The following is a 23,623-nucleotide window of genomic DNA, read 5'->3' as shown; positions in this document are numbered from 1 at the left end:
CTCTCGAAGCCAGCAATGCCTTGAGTATAGTACTTAATAAATTCTACATGTATTGGTACCAGATCTCTACTAATGAGTTTGACAGTGACTCCTGGTGGTTGAGCCAACTAATCTCTAATTTCTGTTTATCTCTATTCTTGCCCATTGTCCTTTGTAGGCTTTTTTTTTTTTTTTTTTTTTTTTAATTTCTAACACGTTTCTGAACTTAAGCAGAAAAGGAATTTACTGGGGTGGTGTGGAGTATCACAGAATGCTGGAGACACAGACTTGGTCTGAAGTCAAGGAAGGCACAGCCCAATGGAGGTCCCCAGTGGAGCCATCCCATGGAATACCACACTCCATGTTACAGGATTTCCTCCTCCTTTGCAGTCACCCCAAGTTATGCCTATCTGACATCCCCATATGTGCCTTGGCAATGCCTTCTTCTGTCAGTACTTAAGGGAGCTGCAATCAACAGCTAAGAAAGGGGACAAATGAGTCATTCTCACATTGCAGAAGTCAAGGAGTGGGAGGGACTCCAGGATAAAGAACTGTGGTGCCTAAAGAGGAATAGAGGAGAGACTAGATGCAAATATTAGAAAGAAAGGAAGTCACACAAGAGTTGCTCAGTATTACTATAAATGCTTCATTACAACGTTCCTATCACCTAAAATCATAAGTTAGGGATTTAGGCTACCACGGATAAGAGGATCCATGGATGGACTTCTGAGATTTGTGACCTCCAACCATGCATGCACATGTTCTGAATACTTACATCTTTCTGCGAGTGAGTCTGCAGATTTTATTGGATTTTCAAATGGGTCCGTAATCTAAAAATGGTCACAAAACACTATTTTCAGCTCTTAAAATAGAAACATAATCTTACCCCAGGAAATCAGGTGACCCAGAGGCAGACTCTGATAATGTCCTGAAAGAAACAAGTTAAATCCGAAAAGTCTGCATGTGCTATGATGTGCCTGCTCATCTAACAGATGCCAAAGAGTTACTTAGAGGGTAAAATCTGTTCAGAGCTAAAGACATACAGTGAAATTGCTAAATATTTCATGACCACGGAACAAAAGGGCTTCTGCTGTATGGGATCTTTGTTTGCCTAAGGTAATTTTAAAATGATGATACAGTTTACCTCCCTACCTCTTATTTTTATAGTATCTTGTTATTTTTCTCATAGTTCTTGAAAGAAGCTTCCTCAGTGTCCACACTTTGACAAGGAACAATCACTATCTCTCTTTCTCCATCTTACACAAATCACTGCCTGACAAGGTAGAATTAGATGAGTGCCTCAAGTCTCGGGTGTATGGATACACTTCAACTATGTCTGGTTATTACTGGGTCAAAGGGAATGGCCTGCATCAGTAAAAAGCAACTGTGATGAATGGGGAGGCTTATTAAATAAGCAGATGGCATCTACTTAGGCCATTGTGGTTTGGATGAGCTGGTTAAGCGAGCGTTTTCCTGAAGATCACCACCTTCAGTAGAGAATCGAGGACTGTGTTTGCAAAAGAGGCTCCTCAGAAAGAGGCTTTCCTGAGAAGTGGCTTTCCTTTTCTCAGGAAACATGTCTTATTCCATTTTCTCTGTGGCAAAAAAATAAATAAATAAATAATGAAAGAATAATATTTCAAAACACAATATACATAGGGGACAAGCTTCATTATTAAGCATAATAAATGTAAGCCCCTCATTTATTCTTTTTTTAATAAAGATTTTATTTATTTATTTGAAAGAGAAAGAGAGAGAGAGCAAGAGAGCTGGAGCAGGTGGTGGAGGGAGCGGCAAAGGGAGAGGGAGAAGCAGACTCCCCAGTGAGCGGGGAGCTCAACACAGGGCTCGATCCCAGGACCCTGAGATCATGACCTGAGCCAAAGGCAGATACTTAACTGACTGAGCCACCCAGGCACCCCAATCCCTCATTTATTCTTTCATTAAACTTAACAGCTATATACTGAGAAACTTCTGGATGACGAACACTGTTGTCATCACCGAAGACATGGTACATGAAACAGACAAAATTCCCACTCTTGTGAAGCATAGAGTCGAGTGCAGGAAGACAAACCATAGGTAACATAAATAAGTATAATGTAGGGTAGTGTCACATGCTAGTAAGTGTCATGGAGAAGAATAAAACAGGAAGGAGAATTCGGGTAGTTTTGAAGGGAGAGTTGCAGTTCTAAATAGCTCCAGAGAAAGTAAGTACAGATTAGGAAATTATTTGACTGTTTGTAACTATTTGCCATAGAGAATCAAGGTGTCCATGTCAATATCTATTATATTAAATAGTTGTAGAGTACAACTTATTTAGATAACCAATATGAATAGAATTCTAATTTCTCCTTGTGCCCTAAGTGATGATCTTGGAAGACCACCCACTTAATCTACACTTGTATGAGCAACTGTTTGAAATAAACTTCTCAGACCCCAGGCATATTATGACAGTTTCCCTTTGGGGTCTACTCAGGTAATGAAGTCTGGTGGAGGTTTCAGTGGCAGACCTAGAGCCCTACAGTAAATCAGCCCTTTAATTCAGTCTTGACATGGTTCCATGGGTGATTTTACATCCCATGATTTATTTAGCTATGAGCAATTCTCTTAAATGTCCAAAGCCATTTTGTGTTTTTGTCTTACTCTAAAGCAGGTGACTAGGGAGAATAAGCGCACAGAAGCCTATCAGGACAGCTGGTAGTGACAGGAAGCGATAACTTGTTGGTTTTCTTTTCCTTTCTGTTGAGTTATGGTAATGTAGCACGAGCATTTCCCTTTTCACCAGAGAAGGAGGATTTGTTCGGCCTGGTGAAGCATCAGAAGGAAGGTGTTTAACGAAATTGGTTATTTTTAAATATTTTGCGACTCAAATAACAGGATACAATGAGCTTCAGAGGAAAGGTTTTTAAACGGGAGGCCAGTGAATTTTGGAAGAAGAGAAGAACTGTGAGGAGAATAAATCAAGAAGAAATCCACAGATTTAGCTCTGTAGGTATCCAGATGTCAATGTTTGTTTTTCGTCTTTTCTTCAATACTTTAAAAAACAGAGAGAGATTAGCCGTGGGTAGTGTTCTAACATAGGCTCTGGACAAGGTCCTAGATGGAACAGAATATTCTATTTGGATCATAAATATCCTCTTTTATTTACATCATTATTTTCGAATTACTTACATCATTATTTTAAAACGTATTGAGAGAGAATTTAAATAGTTTAACTATTACTACAATCACCTCAATTATGACCTCAGTTGATGACTTGTATGTAATTGTGAGGTCTTTTTAAAAATTACTGCTCTATTTTGATCACGTATCACTCATTTGTTTTAAAATTCTTAGAAAAAATGGTCCAAATTATGAAAGAAAGTGTAAATAAATATTTGATTAAATGAGCCAAGTAAGAAAGTGAAAAATAGTAAGTTTTAAAGGTTAAAAAGATTTGGTTTGTTTATGGTGAAAAATGTTTCTGCCTTATTGTTTGCAAACAAAATGAGGGCTCTGGAAATGTGTACTTGTTATAGAATTCTAGATGTCTATCTGTAGGAGCTACCATGGCTGAATATTAGAACCTCTTGCAGGAGTGCATCAGTCACTCACATGTAACGTGGAAGGCCCATGTTATATAATAAATGGCTGTGACAACATCATCGGGCAGCTCTTCTTACAGGAACATTCGTTTTACAGAGTGGTTTAGGGTTTGCTTGCTTTCTTCAGGGCAGGGTTTCTTAACCTCAGCCCTATTGCCATTTTGGATCCAAGCTGTCCTGGGCATTGTGAGATGTTTAACAACATCCTTGGCTTCAGTGCCATATATGGAAACACTCCCTCCCCAGTTGTGACAATCAAAAATGTCTCCAAACTTTGTCAAATGGCCCCTGGGACAGGAAGGGTGATTGCCCTGGTTGAGTACCCCTGCTCTAGGGGTGAAGAATCTTTTTGTTCATATAAACATCTTTAATCTAGAAACAGAGCAGCTTTTTAAAAATTACATATACGATCATGATTATTTATGAATAGTCATTTAATGAATATGAATAATCAAATGAATGGTCAGTCAGCCCGATAGGCCAAAATCAGGTAAAAGAATATTCTGTCTTAAGTGATAGTGGTTGTCTTTATATTGACAATGTATTTGGTGGTAATTTAACGTGAACAGAATTTATCAGAGGTCTGGCTCACAGGGCTGGTGCTGAGTTGTTGTTTGGTCGGTTTCTGTCTCAGTATCTCGGTGGTATACGTCACCCATTGGGAAACACAGGCAAACGAGCCCTTCAACCTGTTCCCATATCACTCCACCAGCATTTCATAACTGGAATATGCAGAGTCCTAAAACTAACCTCTTGGTCCCCATGCACCCACTGAGGTCTCCAGTTGTGTCTTGTCTGCTGGCTTGCATCCATTGTTTACTCCGAGCCTGTTAAAGAGGAAAAGTGTTTGAAAAGCTTGGTTGGTTTGGGATGATTTTAACCTTTAGAACCAAAAAATATAATTTCCCAGTGGCCTTTCTCTTGGTGGAATTTAGAAGTTCCGCAGATGATGTCATTGTGAAATTGACTTCTTCTAGTGACCGCTGAGACACCAGGCAGGAGAAGAACCTGTCTATCTCACATGGACCACACACACAGCCTGGCAACAGGACAGTCCCCAGTGTCTCACCATATAATGAAGCTAATCACTCTAGGAATTATCTTAATTGAATTTGAAGGTATTGCTACTGAGCACTATGGGAAAAGCAGACAGTAAGGAGGGAGTTTTCCCAGAGCATTCAGTAGCTATGCATTCACATTTAATTAAGATCATTCATACAGTGATTAGCTTTCTTCTGTGGAAGGCACCGGGGACTTCCAGCCACTGCTGCCTGCCGTGGTTTTCCTGAGATAGCCCTATCTTCTTTCCCAGGTTGTCTCTTCGGTAGAGCAGGGGATTGCTCAATCCATCCTAAGTATTATCTGGAGATGTGGTTTTTATTTTTGAAAAAAAGAGAATCCAAAGAAGTGAAATACATCATTAGAGTGTTAGGGGGTCATTCTATCTGACCATCTCACCTACCCTCTGTATGACCTTGGGTCGATTACTGAAATCACTCTGAACCTTAGTTTACTCTTCCATAAAAATGTTCATAGCAATACCGGTCTGTCTTAAGATGGTTTATTGGAATTCAGTTTGATCATGGTCACCACAAAGATGATTTGAACACTGTAAAAAGTGGGGAGTAACAAGTGTTATGTTCTATTAGTAAAACCAAGTAAAGTATTTCCCTTTCCAAGGGCAAGGGCAGAGGGATATAATTGTAGTGAGATTGCCTTTTCAGTGACGGTGACATTGAAGACTGGACTATAAAGGTGACAACTTCCTCCTGAGAGGCTTGCAAAAAGCTGAAGAGTGACAGAGTCACTCAGGAGACAAAATTCTGAACTGCATCAGTATGAGCACTCGGGGTGTCCCAGATGGCTCTATGTGTTAATGGGGTCGCCTTAGAAATAAATGCCTTGTGGTTTCTTGCTTCCCACACCTTGGCTAAAGCTCCCAAAGCCAGCCTGGACTTTCCACAGCATGATTATCTAAGCTTTCTGAAAACTAAATCAGTGTCTCTAGACAAGCTTCAGAGACGACTTGATAGGAGACAAGGAAGAAGTAATTCAAATGACAAAAGGCCCAACACATGAAGACAAGGCCTAAAGTTATATCAGAGAATATGAAATACTTCCTTTTGAATTTTTGGATATACTCATAGTGCAGTGAAATAATGACTGTGGCAGATAATTATGACGGATTATCTGTTTTTGTTGTGATCATGTGGATTTTGAATTCAACAAACCATTTCTTGTTCTAAGGCAAATTTAGAAATGGTTTCATTCCACAGTAATCTGGAATGCTTAACCAGAACACAGTGATTTCCTAAAAGGCATAAAACCCAAACTTGATACTCATGACACAGACCCACAATTTTGTTTATTCCATTTCTTTCAGATGCTGTTTGAAGCTGTATATTTAATTCTATTGGAATTTTTAATTGTTTTGGAATTTTCCCCTATTAATCTAATTTTCAAGGGTACTGTCTAGAAAGGCCTTCATATATTTGAATCCGCTTGTCACAGTCGATATACTGTAAGAGAGAGCAATTGCATTATAAGAGAAGTTCAAGGAAAATGAAACTTACTTGTTAGATCATCAAGTAGAACTACTTCTCTTAATTTTTGAAGTGTGCATGGTACTCTATAGTTGTTTTTTTTAAAAACTGCTTGTCTATTTTTATTTTCATTTTTTTTAACCGATCATTCGGTATGATCTCTGATGCATAGGAAGTCAGTAAAAAGATAGTTTCTTCCCTAAGTTGCATGTCTTAATTTGGAGAGATTAAATACACGATTAAGCTGAATTATTCTTTTTTTTTTTTTTAAAGATTTTATTTATTTATTTGAGACAGAGAGAGACAGAGAGCACATGAGAGGGGGGAGGGTCAGAGGGAGAAGCAGGCTCCCTGCCGAGCAGGGAGCCCGATGCGGGACTCGATCCCGGGACTCCAGGATCATGACCTGAGCCAAAGGCAGTCGCTTAACCAACTGAGCCACCCAGGCGCCCCTAAGCTGAATTATTCTATCAATCATCTGTACAGTCAGGAAAAAGATGCAAAATTCATTTAAATACATGCAAGTTGTTATTTTTAAGCTGTTATTGGCTTGTGGATCATTAATCTGCAAGATTCGGAAGTATTTGGAAAACTTTGGATACACATGAAAATTCTTGCTCTCGTATTTCCTAATAGCCTATCAGCCCATCAATAGAAAAGTGAAAACTATAGAAAGAGAATCTAACCTAAACATCTTTAACATATGTCTCACATACATCATTTTATAAAATATATTGTGCCATTGTCTCTTAAGTGCATTTTTAATCTATTCTTCCACATTTCTGAACAGCCTTTCTCCCTGGTCATCGGTCCTGCCTTCTTACTGCTACCCCTCGTTTTATACAAACATTCACAATTACCTATTTGAGCTATTTCAAAATGAGCCAATTAGCTGGAAGGAAGCACAGGCAAGGGTCCCAGGATTTTGGGTGCAGGTAACAATGAAATGGGACCAGATTCCAGGTTCAAACAATGGAAAGCAGCGCTGAGAGCTCTAAATGGATGTTTGGAGAAAGCAAAAAAGCTGAAGTAATGGGCGGGGGTGGGGGGGGTGGATCTGAATTCAGTCTGACCGTGGAAATAGAGAAGTGTAAATTGAAACTTGATTTGACCCAAGAATCTAGGCAGAGGACTCAGTGTAGCAAGAGGGAGCCGCCAGCTCATGCGCCAGGTAGCTGCAGAGAAGATGCTTTTAAATGGACTCAGAAGAGGTGCTTGTGACTTAAGAATGAGCTTACTTGTCTCAAGGCCAGCTGCCAAGAGAAGGAGAGGAGTTAAGCCAGGAGGAAAGCAATGTGGAGGAGAACTGCCAATGTGGTAGAGTCAACTTCATGACGATGCCCTTTATTACATCTGAACAGGAGGTAGACCATTTGTCAGGGAGGGCTATGCACAAGTAACACCATTATCCTGATAGCTTTTTATTTCCCAGTTGGTGGTAATGGCAAAAATCTTTGTGAATGTAGAGATTCCCCCAATTAGTGGCAATTTCCATTGTGGTTTTTGACACAGTCATTAGTCAATGTACATTTCCTTAATATACCTTTCACTTCCTTTTCTTCATCCTCCTTACCTGCTTATATATATATATATATTGGTCCTTTTTTGTCACCACTGCCTTCCATGAGGTGCCCAGTGACCTCAGACCAGCCTCCAGATGTCCTTCACTGCAAAAACTCACAAAGGGAACAGAATCAGTACTCCAAATGATAGCTATGTTTCAGCAGCTTCCCTGTGGGAAGGGGATGGGGGGGTGATTTTCTGTTTTCTATTCCTGCAACGCCATCACCTTGGCTGGTGGAGTGGGGAGGACCAGAGGTTTTTCACACTGAGCTGGGTTGAGATATCAGTTGCTGAGGAAGTCCCCAGAATCCAAGTTTCTGGATCTGTAAAATAAAGCAATAATGATCTCTTCTAGGCTTCATAGGGATACTCAGTGAGAGAAGGTGTTTACTTTTCATGGTCCTGGGTGAGTCTGATAATTAAAAGGATCCTGCTTATCTGATGGTCCAGGCATGTGATCCTAGCGAGGCCCATTCAACACTTCCCCCCCAGCACTCTGAATTTTGAGTAGAAAGAGGCCAGAGTCCCACACGACTGTCCATTAGTTGCAGACACTGAGACTCACCAAGACTTTCCCTATTGGGGATGGGGAGAGAAGTCCAGAGGCAAATAAACTGCTAATACAAAAAGAAAACAGGGCCATGTTGCCTGGGCCGAAAAACAACAAACGCCCGCTATACACATTCAATCTCAAGTAGTCAAAAGTGAGAAAGGAAATAAAAGAAGGAGCTGACTGTCATTATGGAGAGATTTATTGAACACATAGGATGCATGTTGTTGACAGAACTATTTACGTTCTTGTGTGTGTAGCATGTATGTGTTTATTGCAAACACGCACATACACACACTCTTCACACTCATCCTGAAAGTTCATTTGTGTGACGGTTAACATACTAACATAGTGTTAAAGGTTAAGCCAGTGGCAGCTTTCATCACAGATTTCATATAAATTAATCTAAAATTCCCAGCTGTTGGCTCTAAGGCATTAAATTCTCTGCTATCAGGCAGACTTGTAATTGGGTTGTGATGTATTTTTAATGATATTTATTATCTTTCAAGTGTTTCTAGAAAACTAAATGAGACGTGTAATTAAATTTGATTCAGATCTTCTTGGACATTTTCTACTTCTTTACAAGCACCAGTGTTAGATGGAGAAGCAACCACTCTTATTTTTTTACTACCATTTGTTATACAAAAACGTGAGAATTTTGTTGTGCTGCTAAGAGGTATATACGGTCAAATTTCCTTAAAAAGAAAATAAGACTGAAAAAGTCTGAATTCAGTTTGAAAGTACACCTTACATCAGAGATTCTAGAAAGCTCATTGGTGTGCTTGGTTTTCCTAATGACAATAAGGGTTAACAAAATGGAATATTCTGATTTTTCTAACTATAATGTTTGTGTTGAATATGATGATTTATCTTTCTTTATATTTGCGAAGGACTTTATAATTTACCAACTTTAACCTGCTTCATTTCACTGAAATGGACTAAGACATTTAAAGAGTTACTACTGGTTGATTTCTTCTGAGATCTATGTCCGTTTTTGTTACCAAGGGAACCATTTCCAAATTCAGCTTAGTCTGAGCCTGCCCAGCTGTACAGTTCTTAACTTTGATTTAGCTAGTGTTTTTCCATTCTCATGAAACTGTGTACTTCAAGACAGAGAGAAGGTTAAAGGGTCAGCGTAAGATGGCTTATTCCTTCCTCAATCATTTCCTTTTTGGTAATGAAAGCTAGTCTTGTTTTCTGAAGCTCAGACATTTGAGAGGTTGTCCAGTGAAACTCCCTTTGATGAAAGGCTGAATTAAATCTGTCACACGACCGCTGGCTGACAGCTGTGGCCATGGATACAGCTGTGTGAGCTCTCTCCGATTTTCTCATTTATTTTAAACACAAATAGTGTGGAAGATGGTTCCGTTCCAATTGCACTAAGGCCAAAGGGTCCTGGATTAAGTTAAGGTCTCAAGAATCCATGTGTCATTTGTATCTTTATTTCCTCTAAGAAATTTAATCAGTTATCTTGATAACACTTAAATTAGTTAACAGCTGTGTTGTTTCTAATTTGTTTTGGAGATCTTGAGATTGGAATTCTTTTTAGGGTTTCTCTAAAAACCCTGTGGATCTTCACTGTTAGCTTTTTGCTTGTCTCTATGCCAAGATGTGAAGGGGATGTTTAAATAATTGGCATGTCGTGCCTTGATAGAGTCTACTGCATTGGTCCTGAAGTAAATACCAATTTTTACTTGTTTGTTCTCCTGGATCATTAGCCAAAATGAATGGTTTTGTAAACTGAAGAAGGCACTCAGATATAAATTAATTCTGTTGTGAATATTCAAATTAGAATAAATATTCAGATATCTGGAAAGGACAAGGCTGACTGAGGAAGATTGAGAACGTCTCAACTAGCAATGCAGAGGGTATGCATGTCACAGAAAGAATATAAAAATTCTCAGAAAAAAAGTTCTTTTTTCATAATAGTGTTTCCTGAAAAGATCGGATTTTTCTGGAAAGGAGAACCAAGGGAATAGTACTAGTTCAGATCAACAAACTAGAGTGACCCCAGCGGTGAGTAACCAAGGCCTAGCTCCTTAATTACACTTAAAATTTAGAACACAAATATGTGGCCTCCCAAAATGAAGAATTTACTGTCACGATGGTTCTCCATTCTTCATCCCATCAACCCCTTTCCCTGATTAGTATTTAGTGATCCTATTTACTCCCAGTGCCGAGGAGCCTGACCTGCAAGAATGTAGCTTAGAGCTACAGAAAGAAATTCTATATCTATACCCTGATTGTTCTCTAGGTATTTATATTTGCAAAGCCAGTGAGTTGAACACTAAACTCATCTTAAATTTAATCCCTTTTTTTTAAATCTAGAGGTATAAGTAACTGAAAATATTTTCTAGGTTTTCTCTCAAAGAAAATAAAAGGTAGAATTTCAAAGTCACCTTCATTTGCTGATATATGTGATTAGGTAGATTTCCTTTCTTATTTATTTGGGGGGTAGAGCAGCCAGACTTCAGGCGATTCACAGAAGAGACACTGCTCTTTTATTAAAAAATGTCACTGTTTTCCTTATGTTATTACTTCTATTGCTTCCACAGAATCACTAGATATTAAGTCTTTTTTTTTTTTAGGAAATTTAGATAATAAATATAGAAACATGTACCACAGTTTCTGATACATGAAGATAAATTTAGTGTAGTGAGTTTAATTGGTTGGTTGATTTGACTTGATTTTGGTATACGCTTTTGAGTAAAACATGTGGGGTGATTTTCACTCCTTTTCAAATAAAGACAAATCTATATTTGTCTGGTATTTTGTGGTTCACTTAATACCCCCTCATACTTCATCTCCCTGATCCTTGTAATAACACTGCCACAAACAGAAAGTTGCCCTTTGACTCATTTAAATCACCCTCACTCAGGTGCAACTTAATACCTTGTCCCAGTTACATAGCTGGTAGGTAAAATGCTGTGACCCTCCAACTAGAGATTCCGACTTCTCATCTTTTGCCATAATGACCAATGCACAGAGTTGTTTAAGTAACTTAGCAGATGTCTGTGGTTCCCTACAGAGCTCAGAATACTTTAGTTAATACATTGCTAATTATTCTTCTCTTTTTTGCTGACATTAGATTCTAGGACCACATACATAATCTGTAATTATTTTCCCCAGTCTTCTTTCCCCAGTGTTTTATGTATCTTTTTTTTAATTACTTGAAGCTGTTCCTGGTTGAACTTCCATGTAAGGTCCCCACTGTGATTTTTTTACGTTTCCTCTCTGGTGGATCTTCAAAGGGTAAACAGTTTTAAAATCAAATAATTCCCCAGTGTTTCCATAGAGGCATGATAGTTTTGAAAGACCAAGTTCATTTTTTCACCGTGATGAAAACAATACATGTTCGTTATAGAAAAATTTGGAAAACGTGAGAAGTCAAAATAGCAAAATCCTAAATGTCATATCCCATCCAAATATAATAACTGATAATATTTAGATCAATATCTCTAATCTTTCTTTAAATTGTTTAGAACTTGTGCAGATTAAGTTTACATTTAAATTTAAATCCTGGTGTGCAATATTTATTCCCACTTTTATTTAATAATAATACATAAGCGATTTTGCTTGTTATTACCAACTTCCCAAAACTCCAGTTGTAATGGCCATGTACTGTTTCTTAGAATGGATGTGCCATAATTTATTAATCATTCCTTAACCTCAATGATTTACTATTTCCCATTTTTAGCTGATCTTGTCCTTCAGGCCTCACTATCCCTTAGAGATGGAAGTATTTTGGATTGAAACTTTCAAATTGAAATATGTGTGCATCTAGAATCATTGTCTCTCCTTTTGTAGCCATGCTTGCCATCTTGGACATCTTGATCATGGACCCCAGCCTCCTCATATTTTCCCCCAAAAAGCCAACCATATACAAAACATTGTTACTACCTTTATTAAAGAATTGAGGAGTTACAAGGAGGAAACCATGGCAGGCACTACAGAATCATTCATTAGTGTGTTTTAACCCATATCCTATTTCCAGTGTTCTTCCCAAAGCCCACTACAGCAGTAGACCTCTGTCTACCACACACAAGTCTGAAAAATATCAATCACTGGTTTTCTTAAATTTTTTATTTAAATTCAATTTAGTCAACATATAGTATATTGTTAGTTCTGGGGTAGAATTTAATGATTCATCAGTTGCATATAACACCCAGTGCTCATTACATCAAGTGCCCTCCTTAATGTCCATCACCCATTTACCCATCCCCCTCCAGCAACCCTCAATTTATTCCCTATAGTTAAGAGTCTTTTCTGGTTTGCCTCCCTCTCCATTTTTATCTTATTTTTCCTTCCCTTCCCCTATGTTCATCTGTTTTGTTTTTAAATTCCTTATGTGAGTGAAATCATATGGTATTTGTCTTTCTCTGACTGGCTTATTTCTCTTAGCATTATACCCTCTAGTTCTATCCACATCATTGCAAATGGCAAGATTTCATTCTTTTTGATGGCTGAGTAATTTTCCATTGTATGTATATACCACATCTTCTTTATCCATTCATCTGTTGATGGGTATCTAGGCTCTTTCCATAGTTTGGCTATTATGGACATTGCTGCTATAAACATTGGGGTGCATGCGCTCCTTTAGATCACTATGTTTATATCCTTTGGATAAATACCTAATAGTGCAACTGCTGAGTCATTGGGTATTTCTATTTTTAACTTTTTGAGGAACCAATGTTTTTGAGCAGCAGCTCTAATATCTTCACTTTTGGGATATGACCTCCACCACTCTGCCTGACTCTTATCTCTCTTGGATTAAGGTCAATATTTTTTCTCCAACTTGTTCCAAAGATAATATTGCAAAGACATCCTTTTATACATCTTGGCTTATATGTGTAGTTATTTCTTTAAAATAGAGTCTCAAAAAAGGAATTCTTGGATGAAAAGATATAAACTTTTTTACTCAACAAATATTTATTGAGTGCCTCATCTTTGCTCTTTGTACACATTAAATTTACAATTTAAGTGCTTTAAAATCATGACTAGTAGAAATTTAAACTCACAGACCTTACTTAACACCTATGGAATTAGTACTGTGGGTTTGGTGCTATTCTAAAAGTATAACATATATTACCTCATTTAATCCTATAGCATAGCTCCTACTGAGATGTCCATTTTACAGATTGGAAACTAAGGCACAGAGATTCTAATTAACATGTCCAATATTCCATATCCCATAAGTGGCAATTCCAGAGCTAGAACCCCAGGAATTCTGGTTCCAGAGTACATGTTACACTCTCTGTTCATCTCAGCATAGAACACCTATAATCACACTCTCCCTTTTACTTTGGACTCCCCTAAAGTAAGTCTGGGTAGTCTAAGTTATTTCTTAGTTAGATTTTACTTCTATTCTAGAGAAAAGTCTAGGTTGATAATTTAATCATTTAACTTGTCATTGTTACACACTTTCAAATGCTGAGATCCTCAGTTGTCATTTTTTCACCCATTTGATTTTGAATTATAATTATGAAATTAATTCAGATCCTTGCAACAGTATACTATGTCCTCGAAATTTGCATCTTTAGCTAAGACATGTACAATCTGCTCCTTCAAACCAAATCAAACGACTCTTGACAGCCTGGGTTGTTACTAAGATGACAGGTTTACCAACTCTAGGGCTTAGATACTGTGTTGGCGTTCCCTGAGAAGTTGTAGAATAAGAAGAAGGAAAGAAAGCATTTGTTTTTGTGACAGGAGCCCATTCTTCTGCTGTGACGTTGAATTGGAGGAGAGCTGTGGATTTGGGAAAGTAGATCAAACAAATCTCTCAATATTTATGAGAACAACAGGGCCTGTTACCACTATGGAGCAACACAGCTCCGCTGCATAATAACAGGTACTGGTGGGTGCCTTTTCCCATGCCTGGAGCGATTTTAGAACAGCTAATGAAATTCATTAGTCATTTGAGAGAGAGCAAGAGTAAAAAGCACTATAAAAATCTGATCCAATTCAGGATAATTTTGGCACATGCCTTAGCCCAGTTGGTGTATTTCCAAAAGAAAGAGGCACATTAAATTCAGGAGGGAAAACCCAACTGTTCTAAAGCTATAAATCAATGCTACTCAGCTCTCATTTTCACTCAACATCTTTGCAAGGAGCCATAGTGAGAAATTAACTGATTCTACCATGCTCATATACATCTGTCTCTTTGACCGAAACACTGAGCAGACAGCTCTCTTGCTCCAGAGAGAACTACTGGTCACAAGACCAGGATCCTCACCATCACAGATGCATAAAGCATTCCTGCCAAACACCACCAAATCCCAGGCCCTAGGTGCTACAGAATGTATCATTGTTATTTTTGCTTTTAAACCTCATATCCACAAAATTATGAAACACTGGATGTCTTGAATGCTGCACCTTGACTAACACATTCCCTGGAAAGATAGAACTTTACTAAGCTATCCCTCAGAAGTCAAAAAATTAATGCATTATCTGAGGCATCTCTGCTAGGTTTTGCTGCCCTGTGTCAAAATAACCTCAGTGCAACATTTAAACAGGAAAGGCTTAATAAATGTCATCCATTGATTGGCTGATATGTCCTAGCCTGAAATGAATTAATAAAAATATACCTTCCAACAGATGTTTACAGGCTATGCCTTTTATTAGGTGTATCAAGGAGAGTTGGGGATTTAATTTTTCTATGGTTTTATTAATACCCTGTGACTTGCAAGCTCTGATTTTCCTATTGTACTAATTGAGGTGGGGCTAATTCTAGGTGGAGTGTGGGCCCCGGTGAAACATTTTCTTCGAAGGTCTTGTCTCCAGCTTGATATTACTGCTCACATTTGCAACTAAGGGAGATAAAATTAAAAGGATGGTGAGAACAGGATGGGAAAAGGCCCCCTAAAACATCTTATGTCATTTGCTTTTAAACCCATAAATTGCAACACACACTAATCTCACAATCCTGTTCATGTCAATATGAGGACGGGGAGAAGAGAGAAAGTATTAGTAGTTACATCATGGGCTGTTGGTATATGAGTGCTGAAGGGTGTCACCATCCTTAAGCAAGAGAACCAGTCAGGGAAAGGGGCATAACCAACCAAATCTATGGTTCATTTGCTACATTTCATGCACAAACACAATATAAAAAGAAGGAGAAAAAAAAAAGAGGTTCCCAAATAAGCCACATGTTTCAGACTTGAAGGTCTGAGGAAGCAGTGTGTGACGTTCCAGAGTAAGAGATCCTAGAGACGGAGCCCTGAGGTCCGTAGCTGAGATCCAGTGAGTCACGGCTACTTAAAGACATTCAAAGCCAACTAAAAATAAACTAAAATAAAGCCAAATCTAACATCTGGAGCCTGCATTTGCCTCTTGAGCCATCAATTTGTGGTCCTTTAGATTAACCTTGGCCTGGGAAAATAGGGAATTGGAACTTAAAATAAGTCTACATAGAATAATCATGTCAAAGGCAGGGATTCTAGGACTTTTTTTTTAATTCCCTAAATCTTGCCATAGTGTCTCTGTGTCTTCTGCAAACTAGTGAACATTTCACACGGGTCTTTCACTAAAGAGGTTGTGCTGGACAACTAAACATCTTTTCTCCAAATATTACATGGAGGCCTCTGTTTTTATTTGCTAAATCTGGCAGTCTTACTTGACGGACCCCTCCAGAGAGAATATTCACCTTACATCGTCTTTAGTTCACTTAAGCATTTGTAAAATGGGTTTGTTCTGTTTCATTTTAATGCAGAAAGTACATGGAAATCCTTGTTAGCAGTCCATGGTGTCACATCTTATTTTTAGTTTTGTTTATATTTAGAAAAAACATTGACTGCTACTTTGAGGAGTCAATTAGAAATTACTAAAATTTTTTGGTGTAAGTTTCTGGGGCCTCACCAGCAGAGATCTTCCAAAGAAGGCCATAGAAATCAAAACTAAACCTCTGTGCTTTGCAGACTGGGGAGGGGTGAGGTCGACAGGAAACTGTTGATGTCACTGACGTGCTAGAGAGAAAAAAATTTTTTCCATTTATGAGATTCCCCTTAGCATCCAAAGTTCATGGTGACCACTCCAGCTTCTGAGAGCCCCCAAATAATCTCAAAGACCATCTTTTTTCATTTAAGTTGTACAAATACTTTATCAAAGGGCTAGGGAACTCAAGACTGTGCCCTTGGTTTTCTGTTTTGTAATGTTTTGTTCTTTATTTGGGGACCCATTTTTCTCACATGTTTGGCATAAACGCATCAACCCTGTAATGTGACAATCACACCTTTTTCCCCACTGACATTCATCATTTGGTGCTATAGGCTGTTTCTTCGAGGGAAGTGCCTCTCCTCTTGGCTTCAGGATTTTAAAGCCATGTGGTTATCTGGCTGATTTTTCAGACTCTTCTCCATTTTCACCACACTGCGTCCATAATAGTTGCGTTGTTCTGTTCTGTTAGAGAATTACCCAGCTTCTCTCTGTTGTGGCAAAGAGGCTGAGGGCCAAGCAATTAATCCTGACACAGGATCCATGTTTCAGTGACAACAAAGACAACCCATGATACTTTGCTTGCTAAAAGGGAGCCAATATTTTAAAATAGAGCCAAGTAAACCTCACAAGGAAGAATCTAATTCAGCAAAACTGATGATGATCATAATACTACAGCAAGCAAGCAGAGGACCTTTCTTCAAATTGACAGGGTTAAGGTTTACGTGATTCAATGGATGTGTTTGGCTGAATAGCATGAGCTTTGGGAGCTCAGTGAGAACAGCTTGAATTACTGAGCAAGATGTGAAGTATTTCAAGATCTTCTCATATTATTTCAGGTCTGGAAATAATAGTTATGTGGCTTTGCCCTAAATGCCTGGAGTCTCTGTGACTCCATTGGAAGGCCTGCATCATGTCAATGGTAATGCTAAGAGGTGAAATCCAACCAGGCGTTGAGAAGAAACAAAATTATGTGTGTCAGTGGTTAATATCATATTTTCTTTTTCCACAGCAGGAAAAGCCCAGGCTCCTCGAGCCTTTGGATTATGAAACTGTCATTGAAGAACTTGAAAAGACCTATCGGAATGATCCCCTTCGAGATCTTCTGTTCTTCCCCAGTGACGACTTTTCAGTAAGTGTTATCTTTCCAAGCCATCTAAGTTCGAGAAGGCCTCACTGGTGATAGAAGATCCTCCCAAATTGGGTCACTGTCTTCCCTTATAGATTCAGGTTGTGCAGCACTCTTTCCTGTGGCCACCCTACATCACAGTCACTGCAGTGGGAAGCCACATCCACCAATAGAGAATGGCCAAGGTCCTCTGACAGCTGAAAGTACCACAGTGGCCTTTTGGGACAGGAGATTCCCAGGGTGCTGCCTGGTTCCAGGTGGTACCAGTGTCCCCACCAATGGCTACATTTCTAACTGATGCCTTACCTAGCCTCACAGAGCATTTCCTCCCTCGCGCATTTCTAACTGAAAGCTTCTGAGCAACCGAAACCAACCAAAGGCAGAGGCAGGAATCTCTTGGCACAGAACGTGCAATTCTTAAAAATCACCCTTAATCTGGCTGTCCTTTTGTAAGGAATTGTTGAGGCTTGTGGGCAAAGAAAGGTAGGCCAGCACATCTTCATGGAAGGATTTATGATCTGAAGACAGTGCTCCCTGGCACGTGAAATGCTCCTGAAGGTCGTAGAAAGAATGAATAAAAAAGCAATTCATTGTGGAATTGGAAACAGACACCGTAAAATTATGGCTGATGAGCACCCGTGTGTCTCCAGCATTTCATTTGTGGTCATCTCAACCATTTTCACATTATTAGGAAATATCTGCATAAACGGAGATCTCAGTGGGCAGACCTTTTCTGTTTTTTTCCTAAAAGAAAGGTAGTCTTAGACATCACAAATGAGTATCTTAAAGCCGATGAAAAGGCAGCTCCAGGGTAACCCTGGGAAGTAGCCACTGTCCATGGAGACCTCTGCTGAGTTGCTCTGGCCTCATGCTCACACTTCCACAAACAGCCTCACACTCCCATTCTCTTCTCTTCTCTTACCTTTGGCTTCTGGTTTCTAAAGGTGAATTATTTTCACCTTCCTCCATGGATTATTAAGAAAGAAAGTATATGGAAGTTCACCATTTTCTGTTCCAAGTATAGAGAATGAAGGAAGAAAGGAGATAGACTTGTAGGAAGGAAAAAGGAAACTCTTCCAATTTGTTTTTCAGATTTTTAAATGGCTCCTACTTTACTGGTTGACACACTTTAAGAGAGGTTTATCTCATACAGAAATGCCATTTCTGTGGTTGGACCACCAGGGCTTGAACTGCAAGCATAAGTTGAGCCACATTTTTTTTTTTTAATTTCCACATCCTCACTTTCTTTCAGACTGAAGGTAAACCTTTATGAATAGCCTCTTTCTGTCAAACAATGCAAAAAGCCTTGAAACTTAGAGACCTTTTCTTCTAGCACTATTGTCCAGAAATATGACAAAAGCTATTCCAAATTCCCCCTGCTCCAGAAGAGAGTAGAGGCATGCAGATGGGATGTGACAATTGCACTGAATTTGAATTCATTTTTTAGCATCTTTCCACAATCATTTAAGTTAAAGATTGTCTGATTACTCCAGGACCTTTGCCATCCTTAATGGAGTAAACAGCATATGACAGCGTACATACTTCCTTATTTTCCAGTAAATACACTGAATTCTTTCCTCCTGTGCTTTGCTTAAAACCCTTCTGTGGCCACCCCCATTGCCTTCAAAATGAAGGGCAAACACCTTAGCATTGCTCAAGAGTCTTTCCAAAATCTAGTCCTCGTCCATCTCAAGGTCATAGTCTTCCTCCCCCACCCAACCCCTAACACTGTCATCAGGGGCACCTTCATTCCCAATGGGTAAAACACTAGCACAATCCTCAATATAACATTATCTCACCCCTCAGACCATTTCCTTCCTTTATTCATTCACCAAATATATAACATGTACTACTAACTGTTAGGCATTAGTCTCAGACTGGGGAAGAAAACAGCAGTGATTAGACAGAAACTGCCTGGTTTTAATGGAGCTTACCTTTCAGTCAGATGAATCAGGCAAAAATAAGTAAACAAGTTAATTAACCAGATAATTGGGATAAAACCAGTCCTAGGAAGAAAATGAAACAGGGCCAGGTCATAGAAAAGAGGTGACATTTGAACTAAGTTCGGAGTTCCCAAGGAAGACCAACCATGCTAAAACCTGAGGAAGGATGGAGTGTCCCGGGCTGAAGGAAGCTGCCACAAAGGCCCTGGACAGCTCTGGACAGAGGGAGTGGTCAGAGATGAGGTCTGGCAAGGGCAAGATGAGGCACTTGCGTCTTATTCCAAATGCAAGTAGCAAGTGGCAAGTCACCAAACTGTTTCGAGAAGGAGAAAAACTGACGTGGTGTATGTTATTGAAAGCTCATCTGGCCTCTGCATGGAGAACATAAAACAGAGTGTGGAGGAAGCTAGGAGTCCAGCTGGGAGAGTAGCTCCCAATTAGCAGGTGCTCAAGAGATATTGGATGCCACCTAGTCCTTACTATCAGAAAGTGCCATATCATACAGACAGCTAAATTGTCATGTGTATCAAACATGTGATAAAAAAAGTTTTCAATAGGGGCGCCTGGGTGGCTCAGTCGGTTAAGCGACTGCCTTCGGCTCAGGTCATGATCCTGGAGTCCCGGGATCGAGTCCCGCCTCGGGCTCCCTGCTCGGCGGGGAGTCTGCTTCTCCCTCTGACCCTCCCCCCTCTCCTGCTCTCTCTCTCTCATTCTCTCTCTCTCAAATAAATAAATAAAATCTTAAAAAAAAAAAAAAGTTTTCAATATTATTACCACATGAAGATGTCAGTTTTTGAACAAAATTTGAATAGATTGTTTTCCCTCTTTTCTCCTCTACAGAGTAAGAGTTGACAAGCCATGGCCCATGGGTGGCCTGCTGCCTATTTTTATCTGTCCCATGAAACAAGAATGATTTTTATGTTTTTTTTTTTATACTACCTTGTTTTATTTTCTACACAGAACTGGGTAAATCATTGAAGGAAAAAAAAGAATATTTTGCAACCCATGAAAATTATATGAAATCAGGTTTTGGTATCTATAAATAAAGTTTTATTTGAACACAGTGATGCCCATTCCTTTACCTGCTGTCTGTGGCTTCTCTCATGACACACCACAGGAATGCAGCAGAGATGGAGGGCCCTAAAATATTTACAGTCTGACCCTTTACAGAAAAACGTGGGGCAGCCCTGCCATCACGAAGGACACTGGGTTCATTTGGGGGCTTTTTCATCTCCCTCTGTGTGGAGTAAAGACCCTTCCTTAAACACCCTCTGCCACTGCCTGCTGCATCCACAGCCCATGTCTCCTGTCAGGGTTGTTACTCGCCAACAGGAAGCCCCCTGTTCCCCTGCTAGAGTATCATTTCCCAGGCTCATTTCTGAGCAATGGGTAGGGATTCTCTGAGACGTGTGTGGACAGTCTCTGCTCACCCAGTGGGAAGTGATAATAGAGTGGCCACCCCATCCCCAGGGCATCACAGAATGGAAGGAGGGGAGCAGCTCCAAACCTCCCACCTTCCCTCCAAACTCCCCGAGCCCCGGTTGTGCCCTACGGATGAGAGAATCCAACTCACTTCCTTGTTTCCGTGTTACCAAGCAACCCCACTTGAGGCAGACGTGATTCATTACTGAGTTTGTTTAATCAATATTTATTCAGCACCCACGAGGCGCTGAATATAGAACAGCACTTCCCAGACAAGTGAGGCCGACAAGAAAAACAAAAGCCCTATATTTAAGGAGTGTGTGCCCTAATACGGATGAAAAATAAAGTTGATTAAGAATCCTGGCTTCTTATGGTTAAGACATACCAAGAAACAGGGGCTTTAACTGCTATTTGATATACCTTAAGGGAGATTATTTTTTACCAAGCAGGATTCCTGCAGTGTTTCTCCCTATTCACCCTGCTGACCCGACCCACCACATCCCTTTTTGCTTAGATCCCCAAAAGTAGCCTTTAACCAGTCTTCCTGCTTCCTTCTTTGCCCTCATTTAAAGGAAGCTTTAGAAATACAAATCACAGAATGAATGCGACAGCTCTAGTTAAAACTTTTCAGTGGTTGCCCATTGTCTTCGGTGTCAAAACCAGCTTCTTTTTTTTTTTTTTTAAAGATTTTATTTTTTATTTATTTATTTGACAGAGAGAGGTAGAGGCACAGCGAGAGAGGGAACACAAGCAGGGGGAGTAGGAAAGAGAGAAGCAGGCTTCCCACCGAGCAGGGAGCCCGATGCGGGGCTCGATCCCAGGACCCTGAGATCATGACCGGAGCTGAAGGCAGTCGCTTAACCAACTGAGCCACCCAGGCACCCCTCAAAACCAGCTTCTTGCCATTGTCCACATCACCTGGTTCTGCATGACCTCAGAGCCTTTATCTCCTTGCCCTGTTTCTCTTGGTCACTGCATGGATACCTAACATTCTCTCTGGTTCCCTGAATTTGCCAAGCTCATCCCCTCTGTCAAGGTCAGTCTGCTCTCTTGCACAACAGGTCCCTGTTTTTCATTCAGAATTCAGTTCAAATGCTCCCTCTCCAAAGAAGCATCCGTGCCTCCAGCCATGCTGTGTCCCTCTGTGACCTCACCCTCTTTTCTTCTCTTTCTAGCCCCGTCACTACCTAGAAAGACCTCAGTTTGCTTCTTCTCTCCGGTCACTCGTTCCTCACCATGAGGGCGTACCCTCGAGCAGGGCGGGGATGTGTTCTGTTTTGATCAGTGGGAGACCCCCCAGAAACTAGAGTGGCACTTGGCACAAAACGGGTGGAAAATGAACAACATTTATTTCATGCATTATCTTTCAGAAACATATTTGAGTATAAAGAGAATGAAGTAATTGGTTTTGCTTGATGAGGAGGAAAGTGATCATTAATACGATACTTTCCTCTTTGACACAACCCAACATATCACCTTAAGAAAACAGCACTAATAAAAAATTTTAAAAAAGAAAAATAATTTAGAAATTTAAAAATTTTAAAAATTTTAAAAATTTAAAAAAAAAGGAAACAGCACTAAGATCATGATCCCTTTCTCCAGAAGCTCATTTGGCTGGTCTGGTGCCTGCCACATAGCCACTCTCAACAAAGGCTGATTTCCTCTCCGTAACCCTTAATGTACCTGCTTTCTGTTACTAGGCATGGGAGAAATCACTTTGCATCTGTATTTCAAGTACCCAACGCAATGTCAGGCTCGTGGGCTTTCAGTGAAGATTATGGAACATTGAGTTACAATCGTCTTCTTCCTGGTGAAGGAGCTGAGGTAGAAGCATTTTCCGTTGTCTTGGCACATCCAGTGCGTGGGTCCTGGGAGCAGGCATTACCATCTTCGGGACCACTTGCATCATAATGAACCACTAGGAATAAGGAGTCTAGATGCAATTCTTAACTCATTCATTTCAAAAACATGTGCTACTTCACTCATTGTATTTGCGACTCTTGCTTTTCTCATCTTTCTTTTCGAAGCAGTTAGTAATAGAAACTTAGGACCAAAAAGTAAGGAACTTAGTCACCAAATTGTGGTTTCGTAAAATAGGCAAGGAGAGTAAGGAAGGAAAAGCAAGAACTAAAGAACAGTTTCAAGGACACACTGAATCATAGTGTTGAGTGATTCAGTTTGAGAAGAGACTGATTTAAAAAAAAACAAAAAACAGCAGAACAAAAAATGAGAAAGCCAGAAATGAGTTTCCTGCTGAATAACAGATACAGAAAGCCTGAGGTGGAATCACCTCTGGACTTACAAAACCTTAAATAAGAATGTTCAGAGGTCTGCCAGCTAGGACGCTGCGGAAGGCCACCCAATCACCTGCATTTCAAGCCTGCCCACGCCAGCCAAACTGCTCTACTTCAGCTCAGCTCTATGGCTTACCTTCTGTGAGTTAAGCTGCATGTATCAACAGCACCAGTATGAACAAGAAGCAGTGCTTACACATGAAAGGTTATGCTTTTGACACTGGGCGGTGCCATTTTCCAAAACCAAATGTCTATGTTGCGCATGGGAAATGGCCTGCCTGAAGAGTTACACAGTCTTCTCAAATCCCCTCTTCATCTCAGTCGTTCGGAATTAGTGTCTCCCGGTTCCCCAGGGTATCCTGCAGTTTTCATTGGCTCATTATTATTACTGAGTGAATCGTGAATTCTTAACATACCACTGGCTTATTCTTTCCACAGTATGTTTTTAGCTATAAAAAGCAACTGGTGTATGGGGACTTCCAGACTCAACCGCGTGGGTCATTTTGGTGAGAGGAAGCAGAAAAACCTCAATATCTTTTCAATTGAAAAGCAGAAAGGTTCTGAGTCATTTGTGTTTTTTTCTTCTTCTTCTTCTTGCTTTACCTAACATTTTATAGAACTCTCAACCTCTTTTTGGTCCTTGGCTTCTGAGCCTGAAAAGTAGGCTTTAAGTGGCTCACAGTG

General features: G+C 39.8%; 1 protein-coding gene across 4 annotated transcripts in view; it reads left to right on the top strand.

The window, feature by feature from the left end:
* The window catches only part of DOCK10 (dedicator of cytokinesis 10), a 256,600-nt gene that overhangs the window by 89,433 nt on the left and 143,544 nt on the right, over window positions 1-23,623 (top strand). For 3 of the 4 annotated variants that reach the window (XM_064587156.1, XM_054505990.2, XM_045867857.3), the window contains exon 2: window positions 17,164-17,283. In XM_064587156.1, the coding sequence (XP_064443226.1) occupies window positions 17,164-17,283 (120 nt within the window). Of the gene's footprint in view, window positions 1-2,763; window positions 2,968-17,163; window positions 17,284-23,623 lie in introns of those variants that run through there. The other variant, XM_045867858.3, reaches the window with a different exon arrangement.

The sequence above is a fragment of the Mirounga angustirostris genome, unplaced genomic scaffold, assembly GCF_029215605.1.
Source record: "Mirounga angustirostris isolate CCGP_5_RB_7025 unplaced genomic scaffold, mMirAng1.0.hap1 SCAF_3, whole genome shotgun sequence".
Classification (NCBI taxonomy): Eukaryota; Metazoa; Chordata; class Mammalia; order Carnivora; family Phocidae; genus Mirounga; species Mirounga angustirostris.
This window is presented reverse-complemented; position numbering and strand designations above follow the sequence as displayed.